Source organism: Eimeria necatrix, genomic scaffold (assembly GCF_000499385.1).
Source record: "Eimeria necatrix Houghton genomic scaffold, Enh_scaff849, whole genome shotgun sequence".
NCBI classification, from domain to species: Eukaryota; Apicomplexa; class Conoidasida; order Eucoccidiorida; family Eimeriidae; genus Eimeria; species Eimeria necatrix.
The window spans coordinates 1,991-16,360 of NW_013654656.1; the positions used below are offsets into that span (position 1 = coordinate 1,991).

General features: G+C 52.4%; 4 protein-coding genes across 4 annotated transcripts; all 4 read left to right on the forward strand.

The window, feature by feature from the left end:
• Window positions 1-240: 240 nt before the first annotated feature.
• Window positions 241-6,424, forward strand: ENH_00079310 (AGC kinase, putative; the record flags this gene model as incomplete). Its single annotated transcript, XM_013583192.1, has 8 exons — window positions 241-2,914; window positions 3,240-3,328; window positions 3,609-3,718; window positions 4,038-4,172; window positions 4,497-4,596; window positions 4,776-4,942; window positions 5,494-5,614; window positions 5,804-6,424. The coding sequence occupies 8 exons, from the start codon at window positions 241-243 to the stop codon at window positions 6,422-6,424; spliced, it is 4,017 nt and encodes a 1,338-aa protein (XP_013438646.1).
• Window positions 6,425-10,411: 3,987 nt separating this feature from the next.
• Window positions 10,412-11,272, forward strand: ENH_00079320 (hypothetical protein; the record flags this gene model as incomplete). The annotated part of the gene is given in 2 exon segments (XM_013583193.1): window positions 10,412-10,603; window positions 10,607-11,272. Coding segments are annotated over 2 exon segments (858 nt in total).
• A 50-nt stretch (window positions 11,273-11,322) lies between these two features.
• Window positions 11,323-12,810, forward strand: ENH_00079330 (hypothetical protein; the record flags this gene model as incomplete). Its single annotated transcript, XM_013583194.1, has 1 exon — window positions 11,323-12,810. One exon carries the CDS (start codon window positions 11,323-11,325, stop codon window positions 12,808-12,810), a length of 1,488 nt encoding a protein of 495 aa, XP_013438648.1.
• Window positions 12,811-12,903: 93 nt separating this feature from the next.
• ENH_00079340 (hypothetical protein) lies at window positions 12,904-14,296 on the forward strand (the record flags this gene model as incomplete). Its single annotated transcript, XM_013583195.1, has 2 exons — window positions 12,904-13,871; window positions 14,104-14,296. 2 exons carry the CDS (start codon window positions 12,904-12,906, stop codon window positions 14,294-14,296), a joined length of 1,161 nt encoding a protein of 386 aa, XP_013438649.1.
• Between the last annotated feature and the right edge of the window lie 74 nt (window positions 14,297-14,370).

Consider the following 14,370-nt stretch of genomic DNA (forward strand, 5'->3'; position numbering starts at 1 on the left):
TTTGGCGAGGGACTAAGAAAGCCCCGAGCATCCCCAATCATTTGCCTCCTGTTCTCCTCCGCAGAAGTCAACCCATGCAGGCCCAACAGAGACAGAAGCATCAGCAGCAGCAGCAGCACGGGCCGCAGCAGCAGGAGCCGCAGCAGCAACGGCAGCAGCAAAGGAGAAAGGCCATAACTGCACAGAGGTCGCCACCCTGCGTCCTTCCAGGCTGCTGAGACAAGTCATAAGGTATCTGCTATGCGTGCAGAAGGACAGGAACTGCTGCAACAGCAGCAGGCGACTTTATCCCAGCAGCAGCAAGCAATTCCGTCGCACCAGCAGCAGGTAACCCCGTCACAACAGCAGCAGCTGCTCTCAACAGCACCTCCGCAGCACCATCAACAAGACGAACATCAACACCAGCAGCAACAACAGCCCCGGCCGACTCGTCGCAGTAATCGCAACAACCCACACCAGCGGCAGCAGCAGGATCAACAGGAACAACATCAGCAGCAGCCAAGGTCACGCAACAGAACAAACCCGCAACGGCGCTCGCGTCAGCAGCATCAGCAGCACCAGCAGGCCGGAGCTCTAGCACCATGGGGTTCCCAAGCATCTGCATTGCCTGCAGCGGGGAGGCAAGTGCGGCGTACTTCAAGGGCTGTGCGGAGGGACGCAGCAGGGGCATCGGAAGCGTGTCCTCCTGCAGTGCCTGTCAAGGACTGGGTTTCCCGCGCAATGCAGCAGCGTGGTTGGGAGAATTCGGAGAGGCAAAAACGTGAAGATTATGTGCCGACGCTGCCGGAGGGAGGGATCCCCTCTGAGGGCTTTCGATTTCGGTTGGACCACGGGTATCCGTTGGACATACGAGGGGGTGGCACACAAGGGAGGTCGCGGCCAGGTGCTGCTGCCGCTCACTGCCCTTTTTTCCCTCCTCCGTTTTGTCTGCCTTTACTAGGTGGGCTCCCGCAGCAAGGGCCTACTGGGTGCTCTGCACAGACATGGGGGTCACAGATGCCGTTTGAAGCTCCCGATGCGGCCCGCGCAGGCCTTTCTCCTCCGCTTGCTTCGCAGCAGGTTTTTTCCGGCCAACTGAAAGGTTCCCCGCAGCAGCAGCAGCGTGTGCAGCAGCAGCCTCACGTACAGCAGCAGCAGCGCGCACAGCAGCACATGCAGCACCATTCTCGGCTTGCCCCTCTCCCGGCACATTATTTGCAGTCTTCTTCAGACTATCCGTTTCCCCCCATGATGGGAGTACCGACACGGTCCCCCTTTGGCAGGGAAACACATGCGGAGGGCAGCAGCAGCGGCACGTTGCAGCGTCGGGACGAGTCGTGCAGGGGCAATACAAGCAACAACGCTCAGCTGCTTGCCTCCGAAGCAGACCCAGCTGATTTTTCTGCTGCAGCTGCAGCAACAACTGAAGCAGCCAGAACAGGTGACAGACAAACTACTGCAGCGCAGCCTGCTGCTGCCACACCGATGGGTGATAGCCTTAGATGCAGGGAGGCAGCTGGTATCCACGCAGCCATAAGCACTTCAGACGAGGAAGAAAGCGGTCCATTTTCGGCTGCGCCTGCTGCTGGAGGAACAGCAACAACAACAGCAGCAACTCCAGCTCTTAGTAGCGTTGTGGCACTGGGGGCTTCAGTAGCATGCCCCAGCCCGTATGCTGTCGTGCGGGAAGGGCAGCTGCAGCAGCATTCTTGGCAGCACATGTCTCATCCGTATTGGCAATCATGGCAGCTGCAGGAGCACTGGCAGCTGCAATTGCAGCAGCAGCAGTGGCAACAGTGGCAGCAGCAGCAGTGGCAGCAGTGGCAGCGCTTGCCGTACACCGTTGCTGCTCCAGTTGATGCCTCTGCGTATTCATACGTGCCCATGCAACACCTGCAGCAACAGCAGCAAATCCAGCAGCTCCATCAGCTGCAGCAGCAGCAATACCTGAATCTGTTTCAGCAACAGCGACATGACTGGGGGAGCCAGAGGGCTTCTGGCCCAAGTAGAAACTATCAACGGACTCCTCGTCGAGTTCCACAGCAGCAGCAGCAGCAGCAGTATCAACAACAGCCTATTCAAGCCCACTACAACGGCGGAGTTGCTGATTCCCGCAGATGCCCTCAGCGTCAGTGGCAGCAATTGTCTTTCCCAGTGGCAGCAGCAGATTGTGTGCGTCACATTGCACCCGGTACCTCTGCAGCGGCGGTAGCTACTGCGTACCCCTGGTCCGTGCATGCACTAGCAGCGCCATCTGTTTACGACACCACGGCCCTCTCTCAATCAGGCTCACCGATGGCCCGTACGCATGGCCATTTTGTGGCTGCACCATATACGTACACTTCCACGGCGCACAGTGCGCCGGCCTCCACATTCTGGTCGCAGCCTCAGTTGCAGCAGCAGGTGCAACAGCAAGTCCAGCAGCAGCAACAGCAGCAGTGGCAATGGGAGGCCCAATCACGGTACTCTCGGGGTTCCAGCAATAGAAACTCGAGGGAGCAGCCGGGACGTTTGCGGACTGTACAGGATGACCGAAACGCTATAAGCAGTACTCGGCACATAGTTGAGGCGCATTCACTTAGCTGTAGTGGGAAGGTAGGTAGAGGCTCTGCTACTGCTGCTGCTGAAGGTGGTCGCCAGGTGCTTTCGAGCAGCAATGCAGACGCTGGGGAATCGACGGATTCTGCAGCAGTCGCAGTTAAAGATGGTGAAGAAGGAAGCAGCCGCGACAGCAGCCGGAGCGAAACTCACAGCAGTCCTTCCCGTCGCAGTCGCAGTAGCAACAGTAGCAGCAGCATATCCAACAGCCACATGCTTCCTGAGGAAGGCTACTCGTATACCAAGAATATGGCGTACTTAGCTCCCCTCGTAGAACGAAAGAAAGTGGGCCCAGAGGACTTTGTCCTGCTGCATGTCATTGGCAAAGGGTCATATGGTAAGAGCAGACAGGGAACAATAATGAGCGCGGCTAGCAGCATACTACAAGCCTGAGGCGTCTTTCAGAGTGTTCAGTATATTCGAAAGCAGCCACACTTGTTACTGTCAGCGCTCATTAATACGCTACAGCAAGCGAAAGAACAGCAGGAGGAGAAGCAACAGTCGACACAGCGACAACCGCGGTAGCTCTAGGATACTTCAGTGAATTCGGCTCAAGTCCTTCTCGTTGTGGCTGTCTCTACTGCTCGCAATAAGCTCATGTTTGTCCGTGTGGTATGGAGCTACCGTTACTGATTGCTGGTTTTTTTGTTTTCTTGTTTCAGGGAAAGTAATGCTTGTTCGATTCGAGCAGGACGGCCAACTGTATGCCCTTAAGGTGCTGCTGAAGGAGTCGCTGTTGCGTCGTAGCCAGGTGAGATCTTGTTGTTCCGACAGGAGATGCATGAATCGGAGAACATAGTTTCAGGGAGAGAAACATTTTCAGTGGCCGCCTGGATGGCAGCGGTAGACAAGGTCTTTACGTTCACGCGATCACATGTGGATGAAAGTAGTAGAAGTTGTTGAAATCACTCCTCAAGCTGCTGCCTATGCATTAGCTGCTGCCGTGGGTGGTTCGGCTGCAATTTTGTTTAGTCAGTGCTTGTATTTCTACATTGTGTTTTAGCATAATGTGGCGCTAACGGGTTTTGCAGGTGCAGCACACGCGAACCGAGCGCGCGGTTTTGGAAGTTATAACTCATCCTTTTATTGTGCAAATGCATTTCGCCTTTCAGACACCCAAGAAACTCTATTTCGTTTTAGAGTAGGTTTGACGCTGCATTGCCTGTGTTCTTGTCGCACTGCATCTCTAATTGCCACGCTATATATCCACTATTCCTTTCAGCTTCCTCTGTCTCTGTGTCCTTCAATAATTTCTTGCTTTGAAGCTGTACTCCGTGGACTTCGCTTCCTTGTTGCTTGCCATGCCGAATGTTTCCACGTCGCCCTTGTAAGATACCCTCATGAGACCTCATGTGGCTTGCGTGCATACGTACATCAGGCAGCTTGCTGCTGCGGGTAGGACTGAGAGGTCTGTAGTACGTGAAGCAAACAGAATGCATGTGACACTCTGTGGCTTGCAGGTACTGTCCTGGAGGGGAGTTATTCTTCCATCTACAGAAAGACAGGAAGTTTAGTGAGGAGCGATCGCGGTTCTACGCTGCCGAGCTCTTGCTTGCCTTGGAGCATCTCCACAAGCACAACGTTATCTATCGCGAGTGAGGCAACCCCATCAAAGCTTACTCTACTGTTGCCACCAAACCGCGTGTTGCTTGTGTTTCCTTCCCTGCTTGGATAGGTTAAGTAAACGTGCGCATACAAGCAAACAAGCGATGCAAAACATGGCGGTGGATGCAACACTGTAGAGTCTTTGGTTGCTGCTGCACCAGTGCAAATTCTCCTAATATGCATTACTAGTCACTAGACGGCGGTGGCGCGATGGGACTTGTTTACATCCAGCCGTTAGGTTAAAAGTTCGTCTGCGAAGGGAGAAATCGTTTGTGTTTTGTTATTGTGTGTCATTTATCGCCATTCTTTCTCAGCCTGAAGTCCGAAAATGTTCTTCTGGACGCGGACGGTCACATCCGGCTGACAGATTTCGGCCTCTCCAAAAGCGGAATCGCTGACAACACTAGTGCACGAGTATAAAATACACTCTTCTGCTGCTGTTGCTGCCGTTGGTATTTCTTTTTTTCTGGTGTTAGTAGTTGGTAGGAACGATGGAGGCCTCCTGAAGGGTTTTGTTGTCCCTATGTTACATGCGTCGCTGCTGTTTCCCACTCTCCAAGTTCTGCTGCATTGTGAATGACATTGTGCTTCAGTCCGTTTGCGGGACACCGGAATATATCGCTCCAGAGATCTTGTGTCAGGTAGGCCACGGGAAGGCAGCGGATTGGTGGAGTCTTGGAGCCCTGCTGTATGAGATGCTGACAGGTCTGCCTCCCTTCTATACGGCAAATCGCCAGGCCCTTTTCACCAATATTCTCTGGTAAGTTCGTTTGTCTCCTTTTACCCTCATGCTTCGAGCATCATCCACTTTCACACAAAAGAACATGCATCGCCAGAATACTTACATTTAGGAATTTATGTGCTAGCATGAATGCGCGTATGCGTCCGTAATGAAGTGTGACTAATGACAGAGCTGGTGATGCGGTGATTGATTGACAGTCGTTTGCATGGGAAACGGCTTTCCGTGTGTTGCTCCAGGCTTGGTCAAGCACCACCGGAATAGATGTTAGCGTGTGGACACTGCACTATAACGCTCACCAGCGAATAGCAGATGCAAACATATCTTTGCGGTGAACATCATGCTTTCATGCGCGTTGGCTTATAACCAGTTGGGATTCTGGTTTTACAACCTTCTGCCGTGCCTACTGCTGATTATGATCATCTGACAATGTTATCAGGGACAGCATGGATGGCCGGTTCCTAAAGTTGTGTATTGGATGATAATGATCGGGCTTGACTTGGGATATTGAGCTCCCCTGAATTTTTTTGTTCGCCAGCGAGAAGAAGCGTGAATGCTATTTTGCTGTGCAGGGGAGGGTTAGACTTTCCCGCGGATCTTTCTCCCGCTGCTGTAGACCTCTTAAAGAGCTTATTGCACCGCGATGCCAATGAGAGACTTGGCGCTGGGCCTTTAGACGCAGAGGAGATTAAAGTGTGTTTATCTGCTTTTTTTCGAAGCTGTGTAGCCAGATCAGACAAATGGTGGAAGGGAGGTGACACAAGCTACTTGATTAAAGAAACAGTTGTAGAGAGCATTTTGTTTCTGAACTTAACGGTTTGAATGGCCATGTGCTCAATGCAATCAGAATACTCTTTTTTCCCAAATTTTATTTCTTTTCAGAGACATCCTTTCTTTGCGCCGGTGGACTGGGGACGTCTTCTCGCCAAGGAAATTGAGCCTCCTTTCAAACCTCGCCTCCTTTCGCATGAGGACCCTAAGTATTTTCCTGCCGAAGTTAAAAGAGAACCAGTATTTTCAGATGATGGAGAAGGACCTGACGCAGCGTTTGGTAGTGGCGCCGTGAGGGACGCCGCCGCGAGAATGCAGAGGTCTCGCACGCCTAATCGTCGCGCCGCAGTCGACAGCAGCAGCTGTGGCGATAGCGGTAAAATTAGCAGCAGTAGTAGAACAAGGCCAGCAGCAAATTGTGCAGCTGATGGGAACTGTGTTGCGAGGCCCGCATCGGGTACAGGAGGTCACACGGAGGACGCATGTACAAATGAAAGGCCACACGCATGCAGCTCTCTTTCCTCCCATGACTCTCAGAACACTGAAGAAGATGAAGGGGAGGCCCTTTTCAAGGGTTTTTCCTACGATGAGCGCCTCCAGGGGTTTGTCTATCCATCTCACCAAAAATTTAACCAAGCTTCATCTACTTTGCTTGCTCTAACTCTCTCACACAGAAACTTGTTCACCTGCGAGATTCGCCGAGTACAAAATGCGAACAGTTATAGTCTTTGAGACTGTGCCTTGTTCTCGGACTCGCTGCTGAACGTCTGAATGGCATGTGTGCTGTTTGTCTTTGTGCCATGCCATGCCAGAACCTGGGGTAAGGCGGCCGCATCTACGGATGATCCCTACGGCTTCTAGGTGTCTTGGAGCTTATTTTTGTTGTTTCTCGCAAAGCGAGAGTTTACTTGTTCCACTCTGTCTCGCTCAATCAGGTGATTGCCGGCGAGGTCGGTCGTTTCCCCTTTCCCCGGCTTCGGCTTCTGCACGACAGAGATTGGGTTATTTGATGTTTGTAGATGACACCAAAGCGCTGTCGGCATACCTCCCGCACTGGAGAGCCCGGCAACCACACAAATATCATGGGCGCGCACAGACAAAAGACCCATCAGGGCCCGCAGAAGAGTAATTGTCAGTTGCTGCCTTGGGGAGGCCAAGAGCCAGTATTACCCGTTTTCCGTCTTTTTAGCCTTAATTTTACACAGTTCTCGGGATCCTTCGTCTGCGATTTCTTTGCTGGTAGTAAAGTGGTGAAGAGATGCGCCAGTAAAACGGCGTGAGAGAATCCTGCATCACTGCTTCCTGTTGCCCTTTCTTCCAGGGCATGACAGCTCCTTTTCTCTGCTTGCTCGCTGGTGTAAGCTAAGCGCGACACTGAAGGAGCTAATGGATGACATTTGTTGTCTCTGGGTTTGTAAAATGAGCCCCTTAGTTATGGGATCAGAGCCTTGTAGATCCCTGCGGTGCCAAGTCGGTAGTCCTTGTGAGTACCGTACGGGCTGCGATTTCGACAGAAGCGGCACGATTATGAAATAACACTTGTTTCTTGTCAAGGCATACCAAGCTGGTATGCGGAATGCTACACTGTCTGAGGTCTTATTGTTTATTTTTAAAGCTAGTTGTAGTGGTTCTACCCGAGGTGTTTCGCAGGGCGTACTCGCTAAATACTGCAGGGACGGCTTGCTATCTCAGCAAACGGCAGACACTGTCTAGTTCATGGGCGGTGAATCACAATTTTTGGTAGAACAGACGTGTGCAAACGTATTAAGCTATAGAGCAGGCCTTCCACAGGCCAAGCTGGTGTGAAACCATACAAATTGCAGCTATCATGGCTTTCAGTTGCAGTAACGCTGGGACAGGCAATGAATAGGGGCGGCGTACACAGGGTCTATTCAGCTACACTACTAGTGCGGCAAATGTGCGCAGCTACTTCACTTCGCTGTCTGTGGCGGACCTGCAGAAGATTTTGTCCGCTAGTTCTACAAGTGAAGGCACTAGACGATTTCCTACCGAATTTAGCAGGCAGTTGAGGAGCAGAGCGCACAGGCGTCGTCTCATAGTATGCAACTAGGCTGGTGGAGCTTGCAGGGGATTTCTGTGCCTCGTATTCTTTACATGGGAATGCTTTTTCCATTTCAATGGGGTGCTCGCAGCTTACCCTATAAATGCATTGGTGGCGCTGAGCGAGAATGACCACGAACGTCGGATTCATGTGAGATCAGATGGTGCCTCTGCCCATGTACACAATAGTTTGCTCTGCAGAGCCACTTTGCAACGCAACCAAATTTAAGTCCTCTGAATTGCATTTATGGCTCACTAGATCCTTAGGGCTCTGCAGGCAAGGCGCTTTGAAAACTCAATCTCCATATGACAAGGTGGTGCTGTTTGCGCTCTGTCAAAATCCTCACTGTAGTTCACGTGCTCATTTTCCAAGGTGGAGCTTTCACTGAGCTAGGGATAGCAGCAGGATTTGTTATATTCGACAATCCTAGTACGTGGTGGGGCTGGTGTTGCAGTTCCGGAAGTGGGAGTAGCTGCTATAGCAGGTACGTTTCACAGTTCCTGACGGTAGTGTAACGGATCACACTGGCGACGGCCCACGGCATTTTCTTTCTAAAAAGCGAGATTTTCGAGGTTTTCTAATTTTGCATGCATATGCCGAGTACCTCCACTGGTTTTGTTCGCATTGCAGACGAAGTGGGGGAGTCACAGCAAATCTGTGTACCGGCAAAGCAAAAGGCCGAATAACGTGGAGTATTCCCTGGAAATTCCGGCTACAGATTGCACGCGTATGCGAGAAGGGATGAAAGTAAGAGCATTCGAAATGGAAACCGGGTTGCCACGCCCGCTAACAATTGAATCGCAAAACGTCATCATCCCTATCGATCATGTGGCAGTGAAGGGGCAATTCTAGGTTGGAACTAACAGCATTCCAACGTAGAACACATTTGGCCATACATCCTGTTTGAACAAATGGCCGTAAATCGTTTGTTGCACTTTACTCAGGCAGGGAGACGTACCTAGCGAATGAAAACTGAAGCTCAGAATCAAGACTCGTTTGCACGGTAAGGGGAAGCCCTTGCATTTTAGACAACAAATTGAAGGGTGACGAAGTAGACATGCTCGTTTAGGACTGGGATGAAGCCCCTTCACTTCAGCATCAAAGCACAGCTTATCCAGCAATTTTTAACCTTTACCTTCCGAAGGGATTCAGCAGCTTCTCGCCTCCTACAAGTCTAATGTGACATTTCGCATGTGTGACACAGTATCTCTCATGTCTTTCTTTTACGCGCTATTGCGTTTGACCGCTTACTTCCGACTCTGTAAATTGAAAACTTTGAAGTACGGCCTCGGAAGCGTGTGACTTTTTCGCTTTCCTTTTACCAATTTCAGGTTGGAGTGTACGCCTACTTCACCGTTTGGAAGCACTAATTTATACTTTTCACGCTGCTGTATAATCTTGCGATGCTGCTTTTTGTATTCATATGTAAGAGCCTGTGTGGCTTATTGATCAGCCACTAACGCTCGGTGGTGGGCGCTACGGGACCATAACCAGGGCTTGTTGAGTGGACAGAAGTCAAACAAAAAGCGAATTAGGGCATTTATCGTGTAAAAGGTGAAGAGGCTCGGCTCGACTGAACTCTTTCAGCGCGGGTCGTGGTGGCGAAGCAAATCCTGAGGCACAGACTCTGTGATAATCTAAGGCTACGACAGCCAGAAGTTTTGTATTTGCCGCAAGCCGGGTCACTGGGATTGCAATGGTTCGCAACTCCCTATGTCTGCTTGCGAGGCGGCACTCCCAAAAATATTGGGCAGAACTAGGAAAAGCATATAAAATCTTAATTGTGAAGCATTGTTTTTCATGTTCCCTTCGTTAGCTCACCAGGTGAGCCATTTTGTATTCGAGAATGGTGACAGTAAGTGCGACGGACCATGTACTGCGCGACACAGAGGAGCACGCTTGCGTGGGAAGTTGTGTAGTGCACAGGCACTACAATGGGGCTGGCTAGTGTCCTAGAGATGATAGCTAGCTAGCGACCTACAAGGGGCGCGACACTGGAGGAGGACAGGACCCTCTCAACAAGAAAAAAATAAGAAAAAAAGTCAGTCAGTTCTAATGAATACGTGAAATGTGCGGAAATTGTGTGGAGACTGGGGCTGGTGATAGCGCCGGCACCAATGGACCTCCTCCCCATAGGGCCTAGGAGGTGAGCTCCGAGAAGGGGGCGAATCGACGAGACAGATTTGAAACACTTAAGAATTGTCGTATTTCGATGGAATAAAGCTATAGAGTCCGAGAAATGTGTCTATGCTAGGCGTAGTTAGTAGACCTGCTCGAAGGGCAGGAAGTAGCGTAGTCGCAGCAGTACGCGCCGCGCACTACATTTGGGGGCTGCTCCGGGATTGAAATCTTTATTCTTTCCGGACTTGGGAGTAGAAATACTATGTTTTAATGCCTCGCACCTAGAAATCTTTGCTCGGTAAGGAATGCACCTCCGCAACGGACGCGTTATCGGTCCCACACCGCAAGAGACTCCTACAATGTCAGTCAACAAAATGCCGAGCGGGACACCAGAACATCATCGCCACGCGACTCCGAAGCCCACAGTGGCAGAGCGGTCGCATGGGCATAAGGAGGCGCCCCCGCAGGAGACACCTTTGCCCAATGTTATGCCAGGGGACAGTCCCTTCGTCACATGGGACCAATTCCAGTCTGCAATGAGTGTGATTAGAACTGTAATGGGGGGAACCGGAGCATCCGGCGCAACGACTCCTATACTACCTGAAGACGGCAGCACTATGCAAGTTTTTCTGCTGCGCATCGAGCGCCGGTACACCCAGATGGGATTGGAACCGCGCGAGTGGGGAAATGCACTTATAGACCACCTCGTGGGCCCGGCTCTAACGTATTGAATGTATCTACGGAGAACTATCGACCTAAGCGACTGGGCGACAGTACAGCGCAGGCTTTTGGAGCGGTTCGACAGAACAATGTTGCAGAGTCAATTGTTAACGGAGTTGGCTAAAGTACGGTGGAATGGTAACCCGAAGGAATACACCGACCAGTTTGCGGCTGTGGCGGAGCGGGGGTTGGGTCTTGCCCCCCACGAACTCGCGAACTACTATTGCACCGGGCTACCGACAGACCTCCATCTTCTAATAGCCAATAACGGACAAGTGAAATATCAGTCGTGGGAACAAGCGGCGACCGCCGCAACGCGGCTCTACGAGCCCAAGCAGAGTGTGCTGGAACTCCGAGAAAGGACCAGTCGAGCCATTAGGGCGGCCGTCCAAGCTAAAGGACCTAGTGGGCGCCAGGCAATTGAAAATCGTTCTGGGGGAACCCACGCTAACTGCTTTGAGTGTCAGGGACGCGGACATCCGGCACGTGCCTGCCCTAGCAAAGGGGAACGTACCAGACGTCGGGGGGAAATCTGCAAGAAGTGCGGCGGTGTCGGACACTATGCTCGGGACTGTCCTACGTATGAACGAAGCCGGCCTGAGCAGGTGGACAAGGGCAGTAGAGCTCTCACCCGTCCTAGCACTGAGAGGACGGAACGATCAAACGTGCGGGCCTAGGCGTGGGTGGAGACGAGCGTTCTAGGCCGCGTAGCCATGGCAAGGGGGTGATGTGTGCGGTAGCGACAGGCCCTAATGCCATTCCAGTCTCCCACGAGATGGGAAACCAACTCCTCCGCACTGCGGGAGGAGCCGACGAGAGCGACGAGCGCGCGGAAGGGACTCCGCCGCTTCCGGAAACGCGACGGGAGTCTGGGCCAGAGTCGATCCTGAGTGAAGAGACTCCGGACGCGACGATGAATAGCAGCAGGAAGTCTGCACAGGCGACAGAAGACGGAAATAGGTCAGACGCGACAGAGATTGTGCCACTCTGGTGGAGGGAGACTTGCATGAAAGAGTCTTACGATCAAGGGGGAGCGTTGTGCTGTGCGGGTGCGACGGCGGTACTTCGCGTAGAGCTTGTGGGGAGCCCTTGCGAGGCCCTCTTGGACACTGGGGCTTCGAGAAGCTTCATTAGTCCCAAAACAGTCGAACGACTGCAGCTGAAAGTACGGAGACTACCAAAAGAGCATAGGTTCACCATTGCTACAGGTGAACAATTACGCATTGATCGGGTAGTGACGGGATTGACGTTGTGGTGTGGACATACACGTTTTTCCGGGGACTTTTTAGTGGGACCCGTTCCCTACGACTTAGTCTTGGGTTTGGATTGGCAGACGGAACACAAGGTGGCCTGGTACTTCCAGTCTGACAAACTCCGAACCTATGTGAACGGCCAATGGTGCGAGTTACCAGTCGTTCGGACTGGTGAAACGACGCTTCAACGTGATAGTCCCACCGTAGTCCACGCAAGGACCCCAGCAGAGCAAGCATACGAGATCTTGGCCAAACGAGTGGAGGGTATGTCAGCCGAGGAGGCAGCTGTATTTCTACGCCCGCCTCCAAGGAGGTATACGTCCGACGCGAAGACTAAGGCAAAGGCGCGGATAACGTCGCTCGTTCGTCAGGCGGCGGCGGTCAACAAGGATCTCAGGACTCCATTGCGCGGTTTGCATCTCATACTGGCTTTGCCCGAAGCCTGTTCGGCAGTGCCCCCAAGGCTCTCGGATGAATGGCAAGGCGCGCTTTCTTGCGCGTTGATAGGGAGTCAACCCACGTCCTCCGGCTGCCGTAGTCCTTTGGCCTCAACCGCCTCGGTGGCAGCGGAGAGTGACGAGGAGTCTCCTTGGCCTATGGCAAAACTCGAGCACACCCTATTCGACGAATGGATAAATTCGACAGAGGCGCAGGATATTAATTCGACAGAGGCGCAGGATATTCCAAGTGAGGTTGCCCAGGTGTTGCACGAGTATCGGACGATTTTTCCCGATACCTTACCTAAGGGATTACCTCCGAGGCGCCCTCATGATCACCATACCCTACTGGTGCCTGGAAAACTTCCATCGAAATCTGCAATATACCGTATGACCCCAGATCAGCTCACATTCCACAAACAGGAGATAGCTAAATTATCGGACAATGGTTGGATCGGACCGACCTATTCGCCTATTTGCTCTCCTACGATCATGGTGGACAAACGTGATGATGGCTCCGGGTAGCGGCAGATGCGTATGGTTGTCAATTACCACGCTCTAAATGCCCTTACGATAGCCCCTGATTTTCCACTACCTCCCATTCAAACCATTCTGGAGATGCTGGGAGGCGCCAAGTATTTTTCCACCTTGGATCTTGAAGCAGGATTCCATCAAATACGTATGGCTAAGGAAGACCGATGGAAGACGGCTTTCCGGTCCGTTCTCGGACTATTCGAGTACCGCGTGATGCCCTTCGGCCTTAAGGGTGCTCCTGCTACGTTCCAGGCCAATATTAATGCCTACCTACAACTTTTATTGGGCCAGGGCGTTATTGCGTACCTAGACGATGTACTTATCTATAGTTCTGATCTCTCTGGGCACGTTTCTCTTCTGCGACAAGTCCTAAGCATTTTTCTTCGACATCAGTTCTACCCAAAATTCCGCAAATGTAAGTTTGCAAGGCAAACAATTACTTACTTGGGTTATACCGTTTCTCCTACGGGGATCAAACCTGCAGAAGACAAAATCGTAGGCATCCGGCATTGGCCAGAGGTGCTGGAGAACGAAACGCAAGTGCGCCAGTTCCTCGCTACCATAAATTACTGTCGCATGTTCATGGGATCGGACTATGCAGACGTTGCCCGGCCGCTGGTTGATCTAACGCGTAAAGACGTCAGTTTCAAATGGACAGAGCTTCACACGCAAGCGGTGCGGCAGCTCAAACAGCGCTTAATCGACTTCACTACCTTACGAGTCCCTGACACGACGAAACCCTTCGAGTTATACACAGATGCCTCTGGTTATGCAATCGGAGCAGTTCTCGAACAAGACGATAAACCCATCGGCTTCTTCAGTCAAGTCATCAACCCCACGCAACAGAGATACTCGATCTACGATCAGGAACTCATGACGCTGGTCACGTCGCTGGACAAGTGGTTGCACTTGCTCCGTGCCTCCAGGGTGACGGCTTTCACTGATCATCAAGCTCTCACCCATCTCCAACGACTCCAAGCATCGAAGCCTCTGCGCGGACGCACCGCCCGGTGGCTAGACTTCCTTGCAGAGTTCCCGGGTTTGCACATCACGTATGTTCAGGGAGCGCGCAATCAAGTTGCCGACGCCTTGTCTCGCCGTCCCGGCCTCTCTAACACCTGCTAGCACGACACACCATCGGCACCGCTGATGCTCGCAACAGGAGAAGCGAGCGCGGCTTCCCGCTCTCGCGGTCCGCCTCCCAACTATCGCGAGCTCGCCGAAATTCGTCCGCGCCGCCCTCGACGACACAGCACGCAGTCTGCGCCTTCCTCTGCGCCGCAGGAACCCAACCCAGAGCCGGAACCTCCTACACTTACAACGAAGGCATCCGCTGGTCCCCCTGACGGGCGCCATTGGCCGCAAGCGTACTCGAAGTGTCCTGCTTTTCGAGTTCCCTACGAAGCCGCAGCAAGCCAACCAGGAGAAGCTCTGCAGATCGAGTTCTGTCATCGCCAATCTACCTTTCGCTACGTAGAGCCTTACCTGCACATCCGCGTTCATGGACTGTGGCGCATCTGCGTCCCCCAGTTCCCTGAGTTCCTTACTCAC